Source organism: Gopherus evgoodei, chromosome 1, assembly GCF_007399415.2.
Source record: "Gopherus evgoodei ecotype Sinaloan lineage chromosome 1, rGopEvg1_v1.p, whole genome shotgun sequence".
NCBI lineage: Eukaryota > Metazoa > Chordata > Testudines > Testudinidae > Gopherus > Gopherus evgoodei.
The window spans coordinates 320,752,019-320,779,394 of record NC_044322.1 but is presented as its reverse complement, the minus strand read 5'-3'; the positions used below and the strand labels follow the sequence as shown (position 1 = coordinate 320,779,394).

At 37.9% G+C, this 27,376-nt stretch overlaps 1 protein-coding gene across 13 annotated transcripts in view; it reads left to right on the top strand.

The window, feature by feature from the left end:
• The window catches only part of ANKRD7 (ankyrin repeat domain 7), a 200,836-nt gene that overhangs the window by 70,263 nt on the left and 103,197 nt on the right, over window positions 1-27,376 (top strand). For 11 of the 13 annotated variants that reach the window (XM_030549082.1, XM_030549080.1, XM_030549081.1 and 8 more), the window contains 8 exons: window positions 348-450; window positions 4,582-4,610; window positions 4,710-4,797; window positions 4,890-4,934; window positions 11,262-11,519; window positions 18,575-18,654; window positions 22,799-23,857; window positions 24,740-24,990. In XM_030549082.1, the coding sequence (XP_030404942.1) occupies window positions 348-450; window positions 4,582-4,610; window positions 4,710-4,797; window positions 4,890-4,934; window positions 11,262-11,519; window positions 18,575-18,654; window positions 22,799-23,857; window positions 24,740-24,990 (1,913 nt within the window). The remainder of the gene's footprint in view (window positions 1-347; window positions 451-4,581; window positions 4,611-4,709; window positions 4,798-4,889; window positions 4,935-11,261; window positions 11,520-18,574; window positions 18,655-22,798; window positions 23,858-24,739; window positions 24,991-27,376) is intronic. The other 2 variants (XM_030549083.1, XM_030549088.1) reach the window with 2 other exon arrangements.

The following is a 27,376-nucleotide window of genomic DNA, read 5'->3' as shown; positions in this document are numbered from 1 at the left end:
ATTTTTTTAATTCCTCCCCACACACACACCTCCCCCCACTTCTTCTGTGTTTATCAAGGCTAGTTCAGACATCTTAATTGACAGAAATTTTAACTAGCATTTTATTAACACTTTAATGAAAAATATTCATAAGTATTATGATTTTTAAAATAGTCTATATTATGATATTCCTTTTCTAAAGCTTTTTCAGAGATACATGAGTACTATGTATACTGGATAGCGCACAAAAATGTTTGGTTGTAAATCATTGCTGATACCCAGCAACTAAAAATATCTATACTTTTTCTGTGGAAAGCAATTAAAAATTAATTCTATCCAGGTTATCATGCATGTTTTTAATTAACCAGTGTGCTTCTGAAAGTCCAAGAAAACTACCAGTCAACCTATTAATTTCATCTGCTGTCAGAACTGACACACACATGCAGAGTATTTTTGAGGAACCAAATGAAGGTAATTTTATCATTGTATTATTATCCATACTTCATGAGCTTTTATAAAATAAGCTTAATTTTATATGTACGCCTTAGGAATTCTTCAAAAAAAAGGAGTGGGTGGTTCTCTCAGTGGCAATAGAAAACTGCTGGTTAATTGTCATTATTGATAGATTTGGTTTTTTTATTCTTGATAAGAGTAGAAAATACTTTGACTTTAATTCAGGAGATGATCCATTTCAGAGGAACTGTGGTAGTTTGCATGTCCTTGGCCATTGACTAGCAGCTAAAATGGATAGTATACCTCTACCCCGATAGAACACAACCCAATATAAAACAAATTTGGATATAATGTGGTAAAGCAGTGGGGAGCCTCGGGCCCTTTAAAGCACCACCCAAGCCTCGCGCCTTTACCATTATATCCGAATTCATGTGAAGCCCTGGACCCTTGAAATCACCGCCCAAGCCCCGCTGCCAGAGCTCCAGCGTTGATTTAAAGGGCCAGAGGCTCCAGCCACTGCAGAGATCTGGTGGTAATTTAAAGGGCCTGAGGCTCCCTGCCATGGCTGGAGCACTGGGCCCCTTAAATCACCACCGGGGAAGCCGGTCCAGGCCGGCACAGTGCATCAGCTCTTGCTGTAGCAGACCAAACCCAATATAACGCAGTCTCACCTATAAGGCGGTGAGATTTTTTGGCACCCAAGGACCACGTTATATCGGGATAGAGGTGTAAAAGGAATTATACTCTCCTTAGGAGTTCAAACTGTATTTTCACTAGATTCTTGTAAATGTTCTTCAAAACCTTGACATGGTTCAGGGTATTTATTTTTATAGACAGTTTTTTCTGACAGAAAAGATGGTATGAGATTTTTTTTATGGTCAAAAAGTGTTATGATTTGCTGCTGTTATATTTCTTTTCTCTCTGTAGTTTTATTAGCCCAGGAGGTTTAGCCTATGAAAGTTATTGAGAGATGGGAGTTTTTGGCTTGATAAAATGTCTGACTCTAAATGACCTGAGATCATCCATTGTCTATTACTTGAGGACCTCATAATCTCCATCTTGAGAGTGAGAAACCTAAAGGGGAAGGAAGATTTGTGTGAATTCCAGAGGCAAAGATAGATGTTAATTATTTTATTTGCTTAGCAACTGTGCATCTCATAATTGGTACTCTGTGCCCAGCTACTTTGGATCCGTTGCATTTATATTTTCAAATATTCCACTTTCCAGAGCTTAACAGATGGTTCTAGATAGAAAGGAGTGAATGAAGTAGATAATTTTCTTGGAAATAAGATTTTTTTCATTTTCGGAATTCACATTTTATCTATGAATACTAACTTATTTATGAGTCCGGAAAGGGTAGTACTTGGCATCTGAGAAGTCTAGTTTTCTTAACAGTTCAAATGGCAAACGAAAAGGCCATAGTTGTATCCCATTTGTGTGCCAAATAATCTTTCTGTAAAGCAGCATAAAAGATTATTGCTCTATTCAATATTAAAAAAGAATAACAGTAATGGTTACAGATGCCTTTTGATTGTTCAAGACATTTGACACCTCATATCTTGATTAGTATAATTGTGCAATCCTTAGAGCTATCTTAGTGGCCACTCTGTTTCAGTTTGTGTGGAATTTGCTGGTCTGCCTGGTTAGTGGAGCAGGTCCAGCTGGACTCATCATCCTTATTCTTCATTCATTCCAGTGGTTTTGGCTACAATTAATATTATTTGTCTGTCTGTAAAGCCCTGCATGGCTTAGGGCTGGACAATTTTGGACATATCAGACCAGATTTTCTGGAGTGCTATGGCTCTTTGGCACTGCTCACATAAAGGTACTGTAATCTGGCCACAAATTCTCAACAGAGAGACAATAGGAGAAAGTCTTTGTTGGGTGTAACTTTGCCAGATCCGGGTCTGTGCCTTTTCTCCCTGCCCCATCTAATGTACGGTTCTAATTTGCTGTGCCAAGGGTTCTCAAACTTTTGTACTGGTGACACTTTTACACAGCCTCTGAGACCCCCCTTATAAATTAAAAACATGTTTTATATATTTAACACCATTATAAATGTTGGAGGCAAAGCGGGGTTTTTGGTGGAGGCTGACAGCTCGTGACCCCCCGTTTAATTACCTCATGACCCCCTGAGGGGCCATGAACCCCAGTTTGAGAACCCCTGTGCTATGCCAATCCACTATTAAGAATCAAACCTCTTCTCGTTCTCTTTGCACCAGCAAAATGTCTGAGATACCTGATGTGCTTTTGTTTACTGTCCCCAGAAGTGCTCTTTTGAGGACTGGACGAAACTGTTCTCATTTGAAAGTTCTCGGCTATGGAACTTGCTACCTCCGCTGGTTAACCAGAGTTCAAATCTGTTAGCCTGTAGAGCAAAGACTGACTGTTTTCAACCCAGCATCTGCCTGATATTCTAAACTTTGTTGATAATATCTGTCCTCTTCTGAATTTCTTGACTTTTCCTGGTGTGTGAAACTTGAGCACAAAAAGGGTAATACTTCCTCCTTTGGTAGCTACTTTTATATTGATCTCTCTCTTTGTTTTGCCTGGAAGCTAAAGTAATGGATAAAATGTTATTTGATAAAATAATTCATAAACCTTAATACTTAAAATAATAAACTTTCTGCATGGTGCTCTGTGACTATTTACTTATGAGGAGGGCAAGAATGTTCTACTGCTAAGACAGCATGTTTCTTCTTATTTTTGTCTTTAAAGAATTATGATTTTGTCACTCTCATTGGAACATGATGAACATATTGATACAATTAAATGAAAATTTCATATCACGTGTCACTAGGTTGTAGCCAAAACTTTTCCATCTTTTTGAAGGCTTGAAATCCTGTACTGCAGGGTTGCCTTGAGAAGTCTGTTGCTTTGCATTCCCTTTACTTTGGTATGATTCTGCTAAAATAAATAAAATATTTTTTAAAAAGATCAAAAGACAATTGTGAAAATACATTAGAAAGGTTCACATATCACTGGACAGCAATTTTGTTGAGATGAAGTAATAGTTGCTTATAAGAACACTTGAATTTTGGTAGTATTAAAATTATGGTATACTTCCATTCTAACACATTTTATAGTCCTCCTTGCAAAAGAGGGTCAAGAAACTACAGTATATGATGACTAAGGTAGAGGCTACAAGAAGTGTAGAGAGGCCAGTAGATCAGATGGGTATAGAAATGATATTACACTAGACAAAAGTTGAAACTCTTATTGAGAATTGTATTAAAAGTGGACAATACAGCCAAACAGAAGAGTTGTTTCCAGTAATTCCTGGTAAGCTAAGCACACTGATCTGTGGATCACTGAACTGAGATGACATCATTTAGTGGTCTCTATGTTGAGAATTTGTTGCCAGATAACTGAATTGAGATGACATAGAATCATAGAAGATTAGGGTTGGAAGAGACCTCAGGAGGTCATCTAGTCCAAACTCTACTCAAAGGAGGACCAGTACCAACTAAATCATCCCAGCCAGGGCTTTGTCAAGCCAGTACTTGCATATAACTCTTCTCCAACTCGTCCTATCTACAGAAAATAGAGATTCTTCAACACACAAACACTTGTGGGGTAATCATAATAATAGTACTGTTGCACTGCTTTATGACACATTAAACTACTCCACTCCATTTTGGCTTTTATAACTTTCCTCTCAGGGAATTAATTATTGCCTTCTAAGAAAGAATAAAGATTTTATTTTTGTACTAAGAACAGCAGTACTTGCATATGCATCTGAAGAAGTGAGCTGTAGGCCATGAAAGCTTATGTGAAATAAATTTTAGTCTCTATGGTGCCACAAGTACTCCTGTTCCTTTTGCAGATACAGACTAACACAGCTCCTACTCTGAAACCTATTTTTGTACTGTTAATCAGCATGGCCTTATTGCTTCACATGAATTACTCTAGCTTGTTCTCTTGAAATCTGAGGTGCATGTTTGAACAATCGTATGTTTCTATAATACTAACGTGCTGGTTGCTATGATATATTTAGCCTAACTAAAAATAAGTTTTGTGGAATTAAAACAATAGTTGCAAATAGGCAATACATAGTAATTTAAGATAGTAATTTTGCGTGAAGTTGATACCTAGTGTCTTTGAAAATCCTGAAGTGTAATAGTGAATACTTTTGACCCCTCTTTTTAGGTTTTTGTGAAAAAACTCTTGATTCACAGGTAAGTGTCATTCATGCTAAGAATTTATCTTACTAACTAAAGAATATATCATTATTTTGAATTTTATTTAATTTTTGTATGTTGGATTGTCTATAATAGCCAAAGACCACTCAAGCAATTTTAGAAACAAATGACACCTCTTCTTGTCCTGCAAAGGGAATCGAGACTGGCAAAAGGCAAAAATCAGGTAATATTCACTACATCAAATTTTGGTGAGGGACTGGGCATCTTCATTAACAAATATTTATCTTAAACATTGCTTATTTTTTTCTTTTGAAGATTTAATGGAAGAACTTGGTTTAGATGATGCAGATGATATTGAAGGTATTTATATGGTTTTTGTCCTTTTTCTGACTTACATGTTTTAATTGTAGTTTATACAAAAATGATTTATAGTCAATGTAAGAAACTTCCATATTTAATTTGTTAGTATTCTGTGCTTTTAACAACGTATGTTATGACATTTGCTAATTCTTTCTTGAAGAACATGCAATAACTGATCCAAAAATATAGCCATCGTTTGAGATTCTAAATCTTGTATAGAGAAAATGTGGACTTAAAGGATTTTTAATTTTGTTTAATTTACATTGATTTGTAATGTGTTTTTTCTTTTATTAATCAGCCAAGAGCTGAATTCAGGGTTCTGTGTTCTTGCTGCAAAAATTAGGTGTTAAGCGTATTAATTGAAATGGGGGGAATAGAAAACCTTGGACTCAGTTCTAGGCAGGTAAGTAAAAGAGAGAACTTTCATGTATTTTGAAATGCATTGTAAATAAAATATATAGCATACATCTAGTCTGTTTATGATTTAGGATCTCAAATTCTTTTTGTTTTTAAAAAGAAAAGGTACTTCAGTTCTCCCCACTTCAAATTCAATGGAGGCTAAGCATCTTTTTAGAGAAATTTGTAAATGTAGGCTTGTAGTTTGAGAGCAGAAAATGTGTTAAAAGCATGAGCTTCCATTTTTCTCTTCTTTTTGAAGTATGTGCTCTTTTGGAAGAAGCTGAAAGAGTTGGATACTTTATTATTTGTATTACAGTAGTACTACAGAGCCCTAGTAATAGACCAGGATCCCATTGTGTTACAAATGCAGAACAAACAGACAGGCAGTTAGTAGCATGTTTTGTTGGCTCTTACTGTTCATCTGCTCAGTGTATTCCAGTAAGTTCCATGACACCTTATTCTCTCCAGTTTCACATTATCTCAAGAGTCAGCCTTGAGAGAAATATTCACAAATATTTCTTTTTTCAAAGTGGCTTTAAGCAGAGTTCATGTGCATAGAGATGGTCTCATGTCACTAACGGCTAGATCAGGGGTGGGCAAACTATGGCCCACAGACTGGATACAGCACCTCAGGGTTTTGGATACGGCCCACGGGCTGGTTGTGGCCCCTCAGGGCTTTGGATATGGCCCACAGCTCCACTGGCACCTCGTCCCTGCGGACCCTGGGTGGGAGAGGCAGAGGGCTCCATGCATTGCCTCCAGGCACTGCTCCCCACAGCTCCCGTTGGCTGGGAACAGGGAACTGCAGCCAATGGGAACTTTAGGGGAGGTACCTGGAGGCGCGGCATGGGCAGCACACACAGAGCCCTCCACCTGCCCCCCACTGTTGCTTGAAGTGTAATTTTCAAATAGTAAGCTGTATGTGAATCCTGCTACCTATGCTAGTGTGACGCTTAGGGGTTCACCCAGGCCAGTTATGGTGTTCAGTCAACATCTGCCTTGGAACTCTGGGTGCCTTAAATGCTATGCCGTTGTGACTCTCAACTCTGACACCAACTTGCTAGCATGCAAGTTGTACCCTGGCTTCCACCACCCGGTTTCCCTTTGCAGGTGGAACTCCACAACCCTTCCAGCCCTGATTTCTGCCCCAAAATCACCTTTCTCTGCAGTGCACAGCCCCTCTGATTGTAGCATCCACAAAACCATATTAAGTTCGCTGCTCCTTTAAAGTGACAGTACATAGCAGCTTATTAACTTTACAGCGGTTGACAGTCCTTCCATTTCCAGCAAAGCACTGAGCTGACTTATGGTAAAAGAAGCACAAGTGTATTAACAAAAAGACATAGGTTTAAGTTTTACCAAGTATAAAGAATAAGGTAGAAATGGTTACAAACAAAAGTAAAAATATGTTTTTAAGACTAAAAATCAATTTCAGAAACTAGAGTAGTTTGTCTCATCACTGGCATTCTTCCAACATGGCTGACCCATTCTTTAACCAGGACCCACCACACAGAGCTCAAAATGTTTGTTTTCTTTGACTATTTGAGTAAAGGATAACTGTGGGGTTCTCTTCCTTTCTTTTCATGGTCCAGTAAACTTTTGAAATGTGTTCTTTGAAACATGAGCCCAGATAAAGTTTCTTTCTCCTTCAGGGGTATAAATTCTATGCTATCTTCTCTCCTACTTTTTAGCTTAATAGCTTTATTTACTTTATATGTATTGGGACCTTCATTGTGTCTTCCTGACGACCAGGCTGGTCAGACAAACAAATACATATTCTTTTGTCCTAGACACGCTGGGCTTATGCATTGTTTGTCAAACACATTTTAAGAACATAATTCTAACATGTATTTTTAACTCTTTGTACACACTATACATATACTACACAATGATTTTGGGGGCCAGGTGTTACTAGTTATATATGATTCCTTACATGTGATCCCTTTTAGAGACAAATTATGACAACAGTGTGTGAGGTGTAGTGAGTATGTCAGGCCTGACAAAAGTTGCTGACACAGAGTTGTGAAACACCAATGGGCATTTTTGTCACACCTCCCCCTGACATCGACGCATTACAATTAGCTATTGTTTAGGCATTGGTCCTAAATCCCCCTTAGCCCATAGGTTAAGGGTCACCTTTTCCCCTCCTTACCATCTCTATTTCCCCAGCAGTTGCTGCACACCCATCTGAGTCACTCAGGCCAGAGGATTCCAACGGCATGAAACCAGATCTCTAACCACCCTGACTCTGCCCTGCTCCCAGACGAGTCTTGGCCGACAGCTATTTACATAGCCGTACTAGTGACTCACCACGCCTAGCAGTTTTTGGGCCACAACATCTTCCAGCTGTGCATCAGTTCCGCTGCTTTCAGTGGATTGCTGGCTCATAGTGTTACCTATCTGTGCTGGAGTGCTACTAATTCTAGCAGATCGTGGGCCACAGCACCTTTTAGCTGTGCCACAAACACACATAACACTGACTTGGTTTCCCCAGTGAATGATTACACCTTTAACCACTGAGTGTGGTCATGGCAGGCTTGTACCTTGGCTCTTGGGTTCAACCTTGTTATATCATTACAGAAAATAGCACATCAAGGAAAAAAAAAAACTTCCAATATTCCCACAGTCAGAATTACAGAATAACCTTTAGTTTCCATAGTGACTCAGGCTATAGGCAGAGTAACGGGGTCCACAATACACCTGTCTGTGTGCTAGCACCTGGTCAGGCACATCATGATGTCCTTCCTCCAGCTCTCGTGGTTGTGTGATTTACGCCCCTCTTCTGTTCAAACTACCTGTGCTTGTCCTGGTCAGCAAGCTTCTGTTGCTCCAACTCTTTGTCTTCTCTCTGACACATTGAGGTCCATGTGTTGTGTCCTGGCTAAAGGACAGGCCAACTATGCTGGAAGAATGACTGGTGAGAAACTTCTTTGAAGAAAAGACTAGTTTAAGTTAAAATTCAGTTGTAGATGCATATTTTTACTTTTGATTTTTTGTAAACATTTCTAACCTTTTTCCCTATACTTGGTATCACTTAAACCTGTCGCTTTGTTAATAAACTTGTTTTACTTTAGCCATAAAGCAACTCAGTGCTTTGCTTGAAGTGGAAGGTTTGTCAACGCCAGTTAAGTTAATAAGTAGGGCTGTTGATTAATCACAGTTAACTCACGTGATTAACTCAAAAACATTAATTGTGATCAAAAAAATTAATAGCAATTAATCACAGTTTTAATCAGACTGTTAAACAATAAAATACCAATTGAAATTTATTAAATTTTTTGCATGTTTTGTACCTCTTCAAATATATTGATTTCACTTACAACACAGAATATAAAGTGTACTCTGCTCACTTTATATTATTATTTTTATTACAAATATTTGTACTGTAAACATGATAAACAAAAGGGAATAGTGTTTTTCAGTTCACCTCATGCACCTCATACATGTAGTGCAGGGGTCAGCAGCCTTTCAGAAGTAGTGTGCCAAATCTTCATTTATTCACTCTAATTTAAGATTTTGCATGCCAGTAATACATTTTAATGTTTTTAGAAGGTCTCTCTCTATAAGACTACATACAACAACAGTTTAGTTATATATTATAAAGTAAAAAAGGCTTTTAAAATGTTTAAGAAGCTTCATTTAAAATTAAATTGAAATGCAGAGCCCTCCAGACTGGTGGCCAGGACCCAGGCAGTATGAGTGCCACTGAAAGTCAGCTTGTGCCATAGGTTGCCTACCCCTGATGTAGTGCGATGTCTTTATCGTGAAAGTACAACTTAGAAGTGTAGTGTTTTTTGGTTACATAACTGCACTCAAAAACAAAACAATGTAAAACTTTAGAGCCTACAAGTCCACTCAGTCCTACTTCTTGTTCAGCTAAGACAGACAAGTTTGTTTACATTTACAGGCGATAATGCTGCCCACTTCTAATTTACAGTGTCACCTGAAAGCAAGAACAGATGTTCACATGGCACTTTTGTAGCCAGCACTGTAAGTTATTTACATGCCAGATACGGTAAACATTTGGATGCTCCTTCATGCCTTGGGCACCGTGCCAGAGGACGTGCTTCCATGCTGATGGCGCTCATTACAAAAATGTTAGTGCGCTAAATTTGTGACTTAACTCGTTGGGAGAGAATTGTATGTCTTCTGCTCTATTTTACTCACATTCTGCCGTATATTTCATGTCATAGCAGTCTTGGATGATGACCCAGCATGTTGTTCTTTTTAAGAACACTTTCACTGCAGATTTCACAAAACGCAAAGGAGATACCAATGTGAGATTTCTAAAGATAGCTACAGCACTCAACCCAAGGTTTAAGAATCTGAAGTGCCTTCCGATATCTGAGACGGAGGAGGTGTGAAGCATGCTTTCAGACGTCTTAAAAGAGCAACGCTTCCAATATAGAAACTACCGAACCGGAACCACCAAAAAAGAAAATCAACCTTCTGCTGGTGGCATCTGAGTCAGATAATGAAAATGAACATGTGTTGGTCCGCACTGCTTTGGATCATTATCGAGCAGAAACCATCGTCAGCCTGGATGCATGTCTTCTGGAATGGTGTTTGAAGCATGAAGGGATATATGAATCTTTAGCGCACCTGGCACATAAATATCTTGCGACGCCGGCTATCATAGTGCCATGTGAACGCCTGTTCTCACTTTCAGGTGACATTTTTGAAAAGAAGAAACGAGCATTTTTATCTCCTGCAAATGTAAACAAACTTGTTTGTCTGAACAAGAAGTAGGACTGAGTGGACATGTGTGCTCTAAAGTTTTACATTGTTTTATTTTTGAATGCCATTTTTTCCCCCCACATAATGCTACATTTATAAGCTCAACTTTCATGATAAAAAGATTGCACTACAGTACTTGTATTAGGTAAATTGAAAAATACTATTTGTTTTTTACAGTGCAAGTATTTATAATAAAAATAAATACTAACTGAGCACTGTATACTTCGTATTGTATGCTGTAATTGAAATCAATATATTTGAAAATGTAGAAAACAGCCAAAATATTTAAATAAATGGTATTCTATTATTAACAGTGTGATTAATTATTTTAATCTCATGATTAATCACGATTAATCTTTTTAATCACTTGACTGCCCTGTTAATAAGCTACTGTGTGCTGTCTCTTTAAAGGAGCAGCAAACTTGATAAGGTTTGTGGATGCCATAGTAAGAGGGGATGAGCACTGTAGAGAGAGATGTTTTGGGGGCAGAACTCAGGGTGGAAAGGATTGTCGATGTCCCCCTGTAAAGAGTAATTTGGCAGTAGAATCCAGGGTGTGACCTGCCTGCTTGTATGCTAGCTGGTGTCAGGGCTGCAAGCCACAATAGCATAGCATTTAAGATACCCAAAGTTCCAAGGCAGGTGTTGCCTGGTTTACTGGTTTGGATGAACCCCAAAGCATCACAAATACTACTTTTCCATATTGCTTTCCTAGATACTGATTCTCAAATCATATCAGTTTTTAGAATATGGGCTTTCAGAGCATAGCTAAATATCCCTTTCCCATAGTGTTTTTACGCAAATGAAATAATCAGTTCTTTCTTCACTCTGTGGTCACTGCAAGAATCCCTCTATAAAGTACCCTTATTTCTTATGAAGGAAATCTCAAGACAGAAAGGAAAAAATAAAGATCTCTCCCCTTAATCATAAAATAGCATCAAACATGTTTTGTGGCTTGCCAAGGTACATGCAACCTATGCTCTGTTAGAGTAACAGTCTCCGGATGTGCACAGATTGCCTTGGGATGTGTCTAAGTGGCCTTGGGATATGTGTAACTCTGACTACTACATGTGCATCTGAGGGTAGAAAGATGCAGTCTACTATATGGTGGTCATGGATGACTGAGTATGCTACTAGAATTTAGCATTACTGTGTGCATTTTAATTCTTTTAAATCTGATATTCTTTTCAGATGTATCAGACTGGGATTCTACTAGCATTTCACTTAAAAATTTACCGGGTACTAAAAGCCCTAAAGTTTTGACATTTGGGAATCCTTCATCTTTGCTACCAACGTTAACAGCAAAGGATGATGCAGCAGCCACGGCTTCTGGAGTTATTCCTCCAAGATTAGAAGAAATGTCAAAAGCTCAAACTGTGACTGCACCAGAAAATACCTATTTATATTCTCTCCAAAAACAACTCCTGCCAGTAACACTGAAAAGCAAAGGTATTTATTTGTTTGTTGATATAATTTGTTATAATTTTTTTCCCAATTTTTCATAGTTACAATTACTATGGAAGAACTTATTTGAAAATTGGAATTTGAGGAGTGGAAGACCTTTGTGATCCTTCTATCTTGTCCTTCTCCACTCTGTCTATACCTTAATTTGGCACAAAGTGTGCCTGCATCCAATTTTCAGACATCACGAAGTCCCATTTCAAGTCAATGGAACTTAGGGCTTGTCTTCACTACAGCTGCTGGTCGATCTAAGCTTTGCAATTTGAGTTACATTAATAGCATAAATCAAGTTGACCTAACTCAAGTCTACTTACCGCGGTGTCCACAATACGCTGTGTTGATGGGAGCTGTTTTCCCACCAACATTGCTTCTGCCTCTCGTTGAGGTGGAGTACAGAAATCAATGGGAGAGCGCTCTCCCATTGATTTAATGCAGTGGTGGGCAACCTCAAGCCTATCAGGGTAATCTGATTGCAGACTGCGAGACGTTTTGCTGACATTGACCGTCCGCAGCCACAGCCCCCCCACAGCTTCCAGTGGTACAGTTCACCGTTCCCAGCCAATGGGAGCTGCAGGAAGTGGAGGCAAGTACATCTCTGTGGCCCGCCGCTTCCCGCAGCTCCCATTGGCCAGGAACGGCGAACTGTGGCCACTGTAAGATGTGGGGGTGGGGGGGGGCCTGTGGATGGACGATGTCACCAAAATGTCTTGTAGGGTGCAATCAGATTATCCTGATGGGCCACTTGTGGCCCATGGGCTTCAGGTTGACCACCACTGATTTAGCATATCTTCACTAGACCCACTAAATCAATGCCGCTGCACTGATTGCAGCGGTGCTGATTTAGCTGCGTAGTGAAGACAAGCTCTAAAACTCCTAACTCTTTTATAGGTTCTTTTGAAAATGTTTCTCTTAATCACTATACCCTTTTTATATTGTTTTTCCCATATATATGTCTTATTTTTGCAGTTATTCTTGCAATTGTTTTGGTAACCTGTTGCACACACTGATTGCCTTTGCATTGTTGATATGTTTTAAAAATTGTCTTTTGACTCTGAGTCTCTCAGTTTATATTTGAGTCACATTATTCTGAAATTTGACACCAGCTCAAAAATATAGCTGAAGAAAAGGTGAACCATGGTGCAAGTCATTCATAAATGAGAGGCTTTGGACATGAACCTTTCTTCTAGGATGGTGATGATGAGGATAACATTCTGGGTTGGGAGTGGCGAGGGAGTAAACTCTGACACAGAGATGCATCAGCACCTGATTCAGCTCAGGAAAGAAGCCCAGCTGCTTCAAGCAGTGCCCAGGAGATGAGCATGGTATAGTTGCATATCAGGTCTACTTGGCGATGTTGTACAAATTGTGAAGCTTCATGGAAAGCACATAATGACCCTTGCTTTGAAATTGCTGTTATTAAGTTGTAAATGATTAATGCTTCAAAGAGCATGGAAAAAACTGAGACCATCAAAATCAGAATACTGCAATAAAAATAACTTTACTCTTCCAACAACAGGATCTGATTTCTCACTGGTAAGCAGTTGGTTTTCCAGTAACTTCATTATGCAAACTGTAGAAATACAGAAAAATGTTGAAAAGAAACATGCAAGACAATGAACATCAAAAGATAGTAATAGTATTCCTAGTTATCCTCTAACTGAAGATACGCAGCATTTAACTTGTTTTTTTCTATTTTAGGACTATACACTGTCACATTTCCACTTAAAAATGATGATAATAGCGAAGTCTTTGCAATATGTCTGGTACATCACCCTTTTCAGGATAAAACCTCTGCCTGGAGTAGAGTTCTTTTAAAAAAAAAATGGTTGATCTGTTTTTGTTGGGTTCTTTTCACATAGAAGGAGGATTCAGAGTTGTGGGTGCCATTATGATGGAAAAGTCTTTTTGAGGAGGAGGGTTTGCAGTGTTTCGTAAAAACAGTAAGGCATCGGATATACCTGGTGCTTGTTTATATGGGAAGTTAGGAAACAGCAAGGTAGGGTTGTGGATTTACATCACACTAGCTACTCTATATTAATTCTCCATGTGGCCTCTTATTGTGTACTTGAAAAAACCTTTGTGCACTTGAGCTTAGTCCACTTTAAAGTGTTCTAAGCTAAACCGCCTGAGGGCACTCTTAAACCTCATCTGCATTATGAGGTAGGGCTGTGATTCCCAGCAAGCGTACACATACTTGCGCTAGCACATCGAGCTACCACTAGTATAAATAGTAGTGTAGTTGTGGTAGCATAGGCAGTGGCAGCACAGCTTAGCCATGCTGACCATATCCCCACTGGCTTCAGATGAAAGATTGCTCTATAGCTGGATTCCCTGAACTGAGAATGTTCTGTCCCCAATACTTGCATACTTAGTCCTGGGTTTTGTGATCTGCATTGTCCCACAGGAGTATAGCCGTCTCAGCAGTTGATTGAAATTTGGTCTTTAACATAACGGGTTTTGATCCATTAATCACTATGAGAATTGAGACAAAAGCCATAAACTGTCATTAAGAGGCTGACTGAGAGGACTTGGACACGGGCCTAATGTATTTACAGCAACCTAATAGAGAACATGCTTTATTTCCTGATGTGGAATAAATGCGGTTATTCTTTGAGGCACTTGAGAGAATCCTGTAAGGTTGATAAGATACCAGCCCAGAATCTTTCTAAAGGATTTCTCCTTCAAGCAATTTCCTTACTAGTATCTCTCCAGTGGATGCTGAGATTTTGTATTGTTTCAGTCCTAACAGCCTTTCAGGCTCAGCAAATGTGCTTCACCATTTGTCTTGGAAAGATTTATCTCATTCACAAGGCAAGGCTTCAGCCTGTTGTTGCACCAGATTGGTTACTCTGCACCAAAAAATTAAAAGTTCTGAACACAGTATTTGAAAATTCTGCATATTTTATTTGTTAGAATAAATCATGACAGTTTGAATTATTTGGTACTTTATTTCAAAATAACTGTCAGCAAATAGGTCTGTAACAAAACAGACAAAAAGATTCTGGTTATTTTTTTTTTTGACAAATAGATTCCTTATTAGGCATATTAATACAGAACTTTGTGTAATTCATTTAAATTGCAATACAGAACTGTATTTCTTTCACTGGTCAGAGAGTGCAAAGACTTGGGGGAGTCAGGGGTAACGGAGGAGCTGAGGGAGAGGGAAAGAGCCTAGGAGTAAACCTGGAGGATGTTGGGTGTAGGTGTGGTTTTTGACACCATCTCTGTAGGTACAGTCATTACTAAAACAATCATGTCTACATACCTGTCTAATATTGTATTGTATTACTGCTGTGACTGAGCAGGCCTGCAGTCACATCATGAACGTGGCCCTCATTAATGCAGAATAGTTCTGATTGCCAACCTAAGATGTGTTGTAATAGCAGTCTCATGTTCATCTGCAAAGCACAGTTGATTAGATCACTGGTTCTCAACCAGGGGTATATGTACTCCTGGGGGTACTTAGAGGTCTTTCAGGGGGGACATCAACTCATCTAGATAATTGTCTAGTTTTACAACAGGCTACATCAAAAGCACTAGCGAAGCCCATACAAACTAAAATTTCATACAACAATGACTTGTTTATACTGTTCTATATACTATATACTGAAATGTAAGTACAATAGTTATATTCCAATTGGTTTATTTTATATCTGTAGGGTAAAAATGAGAACATAAGCAATTTTTCAGTAAGTGTGCTGTGACACTTTTATATTTTATGTCTGATTTTGTAAGTAAGTAGTTTTGTTAAGTGAGGTGTAACTTGGGGGTATGCAAGGCAAATTAGATTCCTACAAGGGATACAGTAGTCTGGAATGGTCGAGGACAACTGGTTTAGATTCTGTTTAAGGGGAGGAATCAGAGTACATCTTTCAGCCTTCAGAACCTGTTTTTGAAAAGGGTTCCAAAGCATTCCTATAGAGATCTTTTCTTTTCAGTTGTCTCTTATTTGAATTGGCCAATTTTTTGAAGTTCTTAGGAACATTGGAATTGCCATATGAGATGTGGCCAGTACCATATGCTTGGGAGACTCCCAAAATGTATAATTATTCTGTAAACAGAGTGGATTAATTTTAATCAAAGTAATTTAAATATTTGATTTAAATCTTGTTTTGCATTTTTACTTTTTAGTTCTTTTTCTAAGGAGCAATTATTCTCATTAGTTGGTAACCATTAAAACATGTTGATTTGCAACTAAATTAGAGTCTTTTAGTTAAATTTGGTACCTCTTTTTGCTTACCACACAGATGCACTGTGGCTATACACATTTAAGCAATTACGTTGCTTAACATTTATTAAATGCTTAATCTTTCCTTTTTTTTATTATGGTAGGAAATGGTGATTGTGTTTCTTATTTACTAGATTAATATTTTTACTCGCAATTTGTTTCAGTCTCTATTTGGATGGGAATTAGAATTCAATTAAAAATGCACAAACAATATTTAAATAATTACCTTCAGTATGCTGGATACATTTAAAAAAAAATCAAAACATTTTGCATTTAAAACATCAAACCAACTATTATTGTCTGTACTTTCTGAATTGAACTGATTGTTTCTGGTCACCATATTCTTCAAGATTTTAGTATTAGTAGAGCTCATCCTCTCTCACCTAATTTTTATTCGTACATTGGAAGAAAACGAGCTTTCCTGGTATTTCAACTCCCAATGGTTTCTTAACTTTAAATGACCTAGTCATTGAAGTGAACTATTTGAAGAATCTAAAATGAAGAAAATATTCTCTTTGCCCCTGCTGTCAGACACCAGTTTAGCTCTTCAGCAAACTCTTGTTCCATGCGTTTGACCAGTTCCATAGTTTAGCTTTCTTAAAAACTTCAGAGCAAAAATGTACTGTTTAATATTTTTTAATTGAATTATTTTAATAGATTATAGTAAATGTAGGCCTTGACGTAGGTTGTCATGATTTCAAATTTATTTTTAAATAGGTTTATTTTTAAAAAGAAAAATGTATTTAACTTAAACCATTTTATTTAAATAACTATTTTTTAAATTTAGAAACTAATTTTTTAATTTAAAATATTTTTTTAAAATCCACTTTGTCTATAACATGTCTACAGGGGCAACTTCTTATTTATTCCAGACCTCTTAGTTGTGGTGAACATTTGTGAGAGTGAAATTTTTAAAATTGGTATGGTAAATTTCTCTCCACTGCTCTCCCTCTACTCCCATATTTTCATATGAATTTTTATTTTAAATAGCATTCATTTTATTAATACAGTTGTTCTCACACACACACGTATGCACCGTTAAAGGATCAGTAAAGTTGCAAAATTAGATAATGCCAGAACTAAGATTGTCCTAGTAACACTAATTCGGACTCCTTGTACATATGCATTATGATACATTCTGGAATTATGTGATGACATCCTATTTTTTTCCACAGGACACCAGTCTCATTTAGTGCACACAGTGGTCAGTGTTCACTTAATGAGCAGCTATTCAATATTTTGTTTTCTCTTCACTGTTCATTGTGTGGCCCCAGGCATTATTTATTGTGCACTATTCAAATCCTGTTTTGAAGACAAAATTATTAATTGCCTCATAGGCTTTTCAATGGCTCTCATCACTATAATTATTTGTGAAGCACTCATACTAATTGATCTTCATGATACTCCTGTGAGGTGAGAAAAGTGATAGTAGTGTCCGTATTTTACAGACAGGGAACTGAGACACAGAGAAATTAAGGTCAGAAGTATGCACTAACTTTTGGATGCACAATTTGAAATTCCTGGGACCTGATTTTTCAGATTCTTTCAGTTGCAGCTGTGAGGGCACAACACTTCTGCAAATCAGGCTACAAGGTCTCATCAAGTCGAGGACCCAGAAAATGAGGAACACACAATTAATGGCCACCTGTGAAAAGTTTGATTTAAGTGACTTGACTAGCATCACAGAGGAAGTCTATAGCAGAGGCATGGAGAGAATTCAATTCTTCAGGGCAGCCCTCAGGTATTTTAGCCCTGAAATTATTCTCTTTCTGTAATCCTTTGCCTCATTCATAGATTTTGAAGGATTAGATTTTTGTCAATAAATTTCAATTTCACCATGCATACGCAAACCAATGAAAATATTTTCATCGATGATAATCAAATTGTACAGAGAGGCAAACTAAGAAAAATGCCATTTAAATCAAACTCTAACAAGTTTTCAAAGATATTTGCTTTGTATATTTTGACATATGATGTTGACAGTTTTTTAATCATTATAAAGCTTTAACTTGTTGAATCTCAATGTCTGTCATTAAATAAGTGTTTGACTCTCTCCCACCCACCATAATCTCACCCAACTCTGGGAAATTTAAATTGATAAAAATTGGAAAAGATGCTTAAAATCCATATTTTTTTTTGCAGCTGTGAAAATTTAAATCAATAATTGAAAAAAAATGCTTACAAATAAATGTAGATGTTATCCACTGAAATTATAAAAATTAATTGAATTCTGGTAAGCCTACACCCAATTTCTGCAACAAATGAGGGAGGAGTCCTGTAAACAGCCTCCTTTACTACACAGCCTTGATTGATCCCCAAAGCAGGTCCATCCTGTGCACTGAATGAGGCAGGCATCCTGTGGAAAAATGTGATCATGTAATTAGACTGTGTCATAATACAGATACGCAGCAAGGTGGAAGCAAGGTGGCATGAGCAATATGACTGAGAAATTATCTGTCTAATTATCTATTTCCAAGAGAGATAGGAGTGATATGTGTTTGGCATCTATTATTATAATGATCAATAATAGATTTCTTTCATATATATAAAAAGGAAATTAATTAGAAGAAAAGATTCAAAACTAAACCAGCTCTATCTTAAATCTGTACTTTTCTGTCAGTTTCTGCTTCAAAATTGCATAAGTTTATGAGAAACTTGAATTTTCCATTGATGTTTTAAAACTTCCTTGTTGTTTAATGTATATATATTAGCTGTAAGAATTGACCTTTTGCAAAGTAATATAGGCAGAAGTAAATGCTACAGGCTAATGCCTTTAAGTTACAATTACAAGTATTTTTATTCAATATTAATTTAGATGAACTATCCAAGCCTTCCTTTAATATGCCATCACCAGATGAAGAACGAGAAGATGCAGGTGAAAACTGCAAGAAGCAGGTATGTAAAGCAAATTTGTTTTAATTTAGATAAGGCTATCTTGAAAATTGTTTCATGCTAATGTTATGCCAAATAAAATTGACATTAGCCAGTTCACATGCTGAATTGCTGGATGATAAATGTCACAAAGCCCTTGCTAAGTACTTTTTAAAAACTGTAAATAAGCTTTAGAGATCATGAATCAAATCTGCCCTGTAAATTAAAATCATTTTATAGGTGGGGCTGGTAGTGCTACATTTTATTAAGGGTGCCCAGCACTTCCCAATAAAAGAACCTGTTCTCAATTGCTTATAACTTTGCCATAGAGGCTGAGATTTTCTTTGCTAGTTATCTACTTCAGGCTGATTTTTTTTGTTTGTTTGGAAAATTTCAGCCAAATAGGTTCTGCCATTTTTCAGAGTGAAGCTAGGGAGAAAAACCTTGATTGGCTCATGTTAAAAAAGTCTGGCAATGTTTTCTTTGAAAAGCTCTGTGCTTTGGAGAAAGAACATAAATTTGCATGAAAAGTGAGGGGAAGAGGAGGTGTAGAGGAGATTATTTTTGCTGTCCCCATAAAAATCTTTACAAATTTGACCAAGTTACAGGCTTTTGAAAACTAGCAGTTCACACATTCACACTAGAAAATTTAGATTTTTGTATGAATTCCCCAAATATTATGTCTGTACTGAGCATGTTCTAGCTTGGGACTGAGCAGAACTTATTCTACAAATGCAGTGCTGGACAACTGCAGTCTGTTCTGGGACTAGGCACCTGAACTGAGCACAGGGAGACTGTGTCTTCTGTGCTTTCAATCACTCATCCACCGCTGCCCCCATTTCTCCCTCCACCATGGGCCCAGGCAGTGTGGAGGAGGAACCTGCCTGATTTGAATACAGAGGTGACAAGAACTGAGCCTGAGGATAGTGGGGTAGTAGATTGGGACAAGAAGCCTTGACAGATGGCAGACTGAGGCTTGGGACGGGGAGGGTTGAAAACTGTGAATAGGAGAGAGGGACTGGGAGCTAGTAGGTGGCAGGGAAAATGAGATAAGATGAGGAGCCAAGGGGAAACTGGGACTGAGAGCCTATGGGTTGGGAGGAATGACATGATGAGGGAGAGGAGACAGATCTAACAAGCAGTCAGATTGTGGGGAGAGAACTGGGACTGGCTGGTCAAAGAGACTGTTGCAAGGACCTGCTATGTGTCTGTCAGATGGAACTAGGAGTCTTGGATGGAAAATTGGGCTTTAGAGCCAGAGAGGATGGGAGAGGATAGAGGTGACTGGAGGCCAGGTTGCAGGAGATAGATTGGATGAGGAGCCGAGAGAGGAATTGGGATCAGTGGGGAAGGAGACTGGGGAAAAGGAGCTGGGGACTTGGGGGTTGAGACTAGAACTGGTTGGGCAAGAAGACTGGGATAAGAAGCCTGAGGAGTAGGGACTGGAACTGGAACAAGAAGCAGGGAAAAGATGGACTGAGACAGACCATTTGGAGAAAATGTGGCAGAAAAGGCCTCTCTTGGGGAAGTGAATTGTGTGCACACTCCCCATGGAGGCTGGAATGGAACTCAAGATTCCTGAGTGACACCGTTTCTCAGCTGTCAGCATATATTAATGAAACCTGATGGCAAAGTGTCTTATCCCCTTTTTGTTATTCTCCTAATAGAAGCTGACAAGCTACAACTGCTATCAATTACTCCATTAGCTCAAGTGGCAGAGGTCTATAGATCTAAAGGTTTCAACCCTACTTATGACCCATGGCCTAATATGATGCCACATGGGAGGGTTTTTTTTAGTTTGCTTATTTAAAAACCAAGGAAATGATACACACAAAATGAGATTAAAAGAAAATTATTACAGTTGCAAAGTCAAGCACTCAGAATTTCGGAAATGCAAGAATTAAGGGTGCGTATGTAGCCTAGTCTGACCCCCATGTGTGTATGCATTATGACACAGCCTTTAAATGTTGTTTCTTTCTCCTTTGCATATTTAGATTTGTTTTCCAAGGCTGTTTTTTGATTGGCTGAAGCAAAGATTAATTAAACAAAGCATAATACAAACCTGTAAATTTGTTATTTGTTACAGCAATAACCTTATTAAAATGTAAATTACAAAATTGTAATTTTGAGACAAACCAATGACAATTCATGCAAAACATATATGGTGAATGGAAGAAGAAAAATAAAGAATCATACAAATTAAGGGCCAAGTTCTGTCTGCTTTACTATGTGTATAACCCAATTGGCTTCAGTAGGAGAGCTCTCTTCTTTAGCCTGCCTGTTTAAATTGCACAAGATTTTACTTAGGAGAAAAGATCTTACTTTCCTTTTCAACAACTTTTTGTTGAAGGGACATGGGTATTCAATATAAACTATTTTTAAAAACCTGGAAGAAAACACCTTTTCAATAATGATGTAGTAATAATTACTATATTCATTAAACTAGGTGATGATAGCCAAAACATTAATTATTGGTATAGCAGAAATGAAGCCAATGAAACAGAATATTGCACAAAAGTTAATACCCCCTTCATTTTGCATGGGATGGAAATCTTGTGTCAATGTTTAAACCCCTTGGGCGTATTGTCATTAATTTGAATAATTTTGTAGTTTTTAAAACTTGAAAATCAAAGGTATAGTGAATTACAAATGCGGAGGATACATGCATATTATTGGAGCAGAATCAACCTCCACCCCATGTGGTGTCTTCAGCAAATAACTAGAAATAGATCTGAGTCTCTTCTTTGTTAGAATCTGTGGGAGGGCACTTCTTGTGAAGAAATCTCCACAAGGATTCCCTCACAGAGATTATCCCAATCATCCCAGTGGGAGTTGGAGTTTGCCTCATCACCACAGAAAATTCCCCCCCCCCCCGCCCCCCCCACTCTTGGAGGATTTCAGGGGATCTGTGAGAGACCAGGCCATCCATGCAGCTGCATGGCCCCTGTGAGAGTTGCCACATCTTTGTATCTGTGTTACTATGACCTCCTCTTGGCTGGGGCAGATCCTGGAATTTAGGGTGAGGGGAGATAGTTAGCACAATCTGTGTACAAACTTTTCCAGGTGACTTCTGTGTTGAAATTTTCTCTAATTTCAAATACTTGAAAGGAGACATTGGGCCAGGATGGCTCCCCCAAGGGAATAACATGAGCTCTAGTCTGTCTCTTCTTCCCCTGGTTTATTTTCTTCCATCTCCCATAGTACAGTCTCTGGACCATTGAGAGAGGGGTCTAGGTAGAAAGCCCTTCTTCACAGAGAGATGGTGATCTGTATGTGGGTTAACTCTTTTCTCCATATGAATTTCAGAGGCACAATCCATTCCAGTGTCCTTCTTTAATTTATATATTAGAAATTACAAAAAGTAGACGGGTTGAAAATTTAAAATGAGTTAAGAAACCGAATTGCTCAGATAAATTCAAATCCAGCCAAAATAAAAGCCTCCTTTTCTATAAACAACACTCAATAAACCTTTTGAATGTTTAGGGATTTTTTACAAGATTTGGTTACAGACCAGTTATTTTCAAGACTTCTTTGGCTCAAATTTGTGCTATTTTATAGATTCATAGATTCTAGGGTCAGAAGGGACCAATGTGATCATCTAGTCCGACCGCCTGCACAAAGCAGGCCACAGAACCCTACCCATCCAGTTCTATAACAAATCCCTAACCTATACCTGAGATATTGAAGTCTTCAAATTGTGGTTTGAAGACCTCAAGCTGCAGAGAATCCACCAGCAAGTGACCCATGCCCCATGCTGCAGGGGAAGGCGAAAAACCTCCAGGGCCTCTGCCAGTCTGCCCTGGAGGAAAATTCCTTCCCGACCCCAAATATGGCGATCAGCTAAACCCTGAGCATTTGGGCAAGACTCACCAGCCAGCACTCAGAAAAGAATTCTCTGCAGTAACTCAGATCCCATCCCATCCAACATCCCATCACCAACCACTGGGCATACTTATCTGGCGATAATCAAAGATCAGTTGCCAAAATTAGGCTCTCCCATCATACCATCCCTTCCATAAACTTATCAAGCTTAATCTTAAAGCCAGATATGTCTTTTGCCCCCACTACATCCCTTAGAATTTGGACAAGTTGGCAACATAAGCTTACTAGACTAATTGTAACTGCTATTCTTTTACTAATTTTTCTTCTCCATACCTGCCTTCTTAAGGATAAACACGTATTAGACACAACCAACTTGACAGAAAAAACAGCATCTGATAATCAGACTGACAAAACAGAAATTTCATTTCCACGTCCAGAAATGAAAACTGAGCCACTAAAACAAAATGAGGACTCACATGATGATATTGTGCAATTAAATCCAAAACTTTGGGAAGAAAGATATGAGAGAATGTGGGTTGAAAATGAGAAAAGGGAAGTGAAAACAAATTTTAAAAGCATTACAGCAGAGCTGAAGCAAATGTTTGGTGAAATTACTGGTAATGAATTTCAAAAAACTATGCCCATGGAAGGGACATTACAAGATGGCTTCAGTGAAGAATTGGAGAGCATTCACGAAGCACCACATAATTTGACAAAACCCATCAGTAGAATAGAAGGAAGAAGTGAATTTATGGACCTGTGCTCTGTGCCTGAACAGAAGGAATCCAGCAATGAAAACGTAATTTCCTATGCTTTAAATTCCAGTTCTCATGAGCATCGCAATCAGTATAGTGTCAGGCTATGTGAAAATAACAAACCGTGTATTGAACATATATGGAATGTAAATGAAGAGGGTTTTACTAACAATGCAGAAAGCAAAAAAGAAGCTGTAAACAAAGGGAGGGAAGACCAAATAGCTGCTATGGAAATAGAAGAAAATGTGAATGGAAATATTTCAAATTTAGAGAATAGTCCTGGCTCTTCACTAAAACATAGTTTGAAAGAAAGCATTTTGGAGAAAAGAGCTAATATTCCAGATGTTGTGAGACCTGTTTCTACAGATGATAAAAACACACTTCTTGCTGTAGCAAAAACCAAACGTGGAAAAGACTCACGCTATTTTAATGATAATATTCCCAAAGACTGCTTTGTTTGCAATCCTAAAACTAGTAATACTGAAATTGAAAGTAATTTGGGAAACTCTCGACAATCTTATGATGAAACTTTGAAAAGACCGTTGGATGAAGAACTGGAACAAGATATGGAAAGATTTAAGAATGAGGTAGGAATGCTGCAGATAGTATTCCTGGCTTTGGAGAAAGAGAAAGTACAACTACAAAAAGAGGTAGAGGTTCACCTGCTGCTGCTTCATTTTCATTGATCTTTGCTCCACATCAACCATCCTGTTCACTTCAGCTATTCATCATTTCAGAAAGGTTTCTTGTGCAAATTGGCTTTTTGTGCAATGCAAATATATTTCATATCTCTAGAGAGAGGCAGATGGAGAGAATCTTCGTTTCTTCCATTATGTGGTTTAGAAGATTTAAAATATCTAAAATTTGGTTGTTCTTAATAGTAGTCTACAATTCAAACATAAAGGACCACATTCAGTTCTAGTGTAAGTAGTTGCCATTGACTTCAAAGGAAATGCACACATTTACATCAGTTCTCACTTTGAACCAAAGAATGAAAATAGCTTCTGAACAGGGTATTGACTAATCTTTCATCTGCTCTATTCTGTGCATGTGTATCTTTCATTGCCCTTTGCTGAAACTCTTCAGTTTGCAGTGAAACCATTCTTTGATTAGGTGTTTTTCATTCAAAAAGAATTGTCTACACATTTCTGTTAATCATATCTATTATGTCTACATAACAAACACTATTCGTTCGTTCTAACTTCCTGTCATTAATACAGTTACGCTCTTCATTACTTCATGTTTTGAGATGTAAATTGTATTTCAGTTTTAAAGTGTACGTTTGTATTAAACTTCTTAGTAGTGAGTGAATTCATTTTTTCCCTCCAAGAGTGAAAGGTATTCCCACTCAATTGCTACCCTGTGTAGTGGAATATTGTGCAAGTGTAGTTCTTTAAAATTAAAAACACTTTTTAGTTCCTTTATGTGAATCATAGGAATACAATTTAGTGTACCTTCTGGGGGAGAGAACCTCTTTATTAATTCAAGAAAACGATGACAAAAATGTTGAGTGTCAAACTTTCTTATCCTAGGTAGAAGAGGAAAAGAGAAAGCAAAAATGTGGGGAAATGTTGGCAATGGAGAAAAGAGAAGATGCTTATAAGTCACATATGCAAATATTGGCTGGAAATGGTATTAATCAGCAAATGAAACAGAAACTTACTATAAAAGGGAACCAATATTCTACAGTAGAAAGTGGAGAAACCACAGAAGAAGAAAAACACATGAAGAACAGTATTTCTTCTAAGGAAAGAGCAAAGTTCATTCAAATACCTTTGAAGGGGTAAGATAGTAAAAATAAATAATAATCTTCATTTATTTGCATGTAAACCTAATTGTCTTAAGTATTTTTAATTCTGTAGCTTAATGAAATAGTCTTCCACTTGTGAAAACTTGGGGTATACATTGTGCTTGCTTACAAGTGACACTAAATTTACCTTCCTTCCTAAAAATAGTTAAGGACATAATTTGTGCACAGCCCATTGACCAAATGAACACATTGACCAAGATTTAAAAAAAAAGGTTGCCAAATGTTAGGTGCCTAAAATAGATTTAAGACCCTAAATTATCTGGTTTTTAAAAAATGTTGAACCATCTAAAAGTTCTCATTGACTTCAGTATCAATATTCAGGCCAAATACATTTTCAAAGCCAAAATTAGATGGGCAAAAATATGATGGGATTGTGGAAACTGGTTGCAGATTTAGTTATAGAGAGACAGTGGCTCACAGTTTAATTTTTTCCTTTTCTGGTTGGGTGGAAGTTGTCTCTTTTATGATCAGTAAATTTATCGATTTCATTGTCATTCTATTCATGTGTGTTTTGCAGAAATAAGGGGAGAGATGATACTTTTAACGAGTTACCCAGAGTTGGAATAGTGTGCAGAAGGACAAAGCTTGGCTTGTCATCACGCATGACCAGTTCCTTTTAATTTTGCTGCTTAGTGGCAGCAAGGTTTTCTTAACTGCAACCTAACCAGTGTAGGCAAACACTGGTCCTAATCACCTTTCTTCTTTTCTCCCCCTTTAAGGCACAGTGATTCTTTTGCCCTGAGCAAGAGGTAGCAAGTTGTTGTTTTGCCTGTAGAGCAGACCAGAACGAACACTGTAACTCAGTTGTTGCACGATCCCTGGAGCAGACAGGGAGGCACAGTGAGACACAGTCTGCTTTTTGGGTTCCCCCTTGCTTTAATAAGTACCCTGTACCAAGTTTGTGCTAGCACAGTGTATTTCCACCGGTTTCACCAGGATAGCTATGTTAGCTGGTTTGTTGTGGGTGAAGCCAGTGCTCTGCCTGCTCTCTGTTCTGTATCTCCTACTGTCTTTCATTTATGTTGGGATGCAAAGGATGAGCACTGTGGAGGCTGTGTTGTCTTCTCTCTACTGCTACCTATGATCCTGGTAGGTGGTGCAAGGGAATAAGGGGCTTTTATGCTTCTCTGTGCACTTGTGCATCAATGAAAGTCAGGCCACAGTGACAACTAACAAGGATCAGAGGCTATCCACCTTATATCCCATCTATCAAAACATTTGTCCATCTCTGGAGTAAGGGTTTAGACAAGGCAGGATGTAGAGTGAAAATATAAAGTATTTTTGTTATATTACATATAATTAATAAGAGAATTAAAAATAACCACATAGTAGATTGATTAAAAGAGTAATTTGTAGAAACTAAACACTGCTTATATTTGAAGACAAAGGTGTATTTTAGTAATCTAAAAAATATTTATGACATGAATTTATTTTCTATAAATAGATGGAAATTTACAGTTTTCCATTCTATTTCAACTTAACTTTAGCTAAAGAAATAGATTAGTAAGAGTCACATTTATGTCTGTATAAAGAATTCCATCACTATTCCTTGCCTGTACAGATATCTCAGAAAATTGTTACCAAGTTGATCAAATTGCAGATAAGTAGTTCTTGGAATTGCCCAAACGGTAAATAAGAGCACTTTGTGGGTTTGAGCCTGCAAGTTGCTGAGTCTTTTCCAGCAAACTATGCTTAAATTAAAGCATGTGAGTAGTCCCAATGGGACTACTCAAGCACTGCTTAAAGCACTTAACTTAAAGCAGTCAGGGCCAGAGTGCCCAGCACCTGGCAATATTAAACCCCTTAGGTCTAGAAGAGAGTTCAAGGGTGTTATAAACACACTATAAAACATTAAAACACAGGAAAATGTATGAAATTTGAAAATTCATTTTTGTCGAGAGAAATATTTTAACCATTCCCTTCAGACACTGTTATAATACAGTGGTTCTCTTTGTTTCACTTTGACTAGAAAGGACTAGATTTACTTATTGGTGGAACATGAGCTGCTTGTCAGCAGTAGAAAGTTCACCAGTGGAGTAGGTGGACATCATGGTGCAAAACACCTACAATCTCTGTTCTGTAGGAGAACTAGAGCCATCAAGAACAGTCATCATAGTAGATTTGGCTGGTCAAGGAAAGGTGGAGGTAAATCAGCTGGGTGATGTACTGATTCAGTGAATCTTTCAGGTTTTTAAAGCAGCTTTTTTCATGATGAAGAGCTGCAATAATGCCACCTGCCTGTCAAGGTGAATCCCCATTCCAGAGCATCTGCTTCCATGGGCACAGAAGAGTGACATTTGCTCCTGCTGGGCTGAATCTGACCCAGGAATTCTAATGCATATGGCAACATGTTATGTGT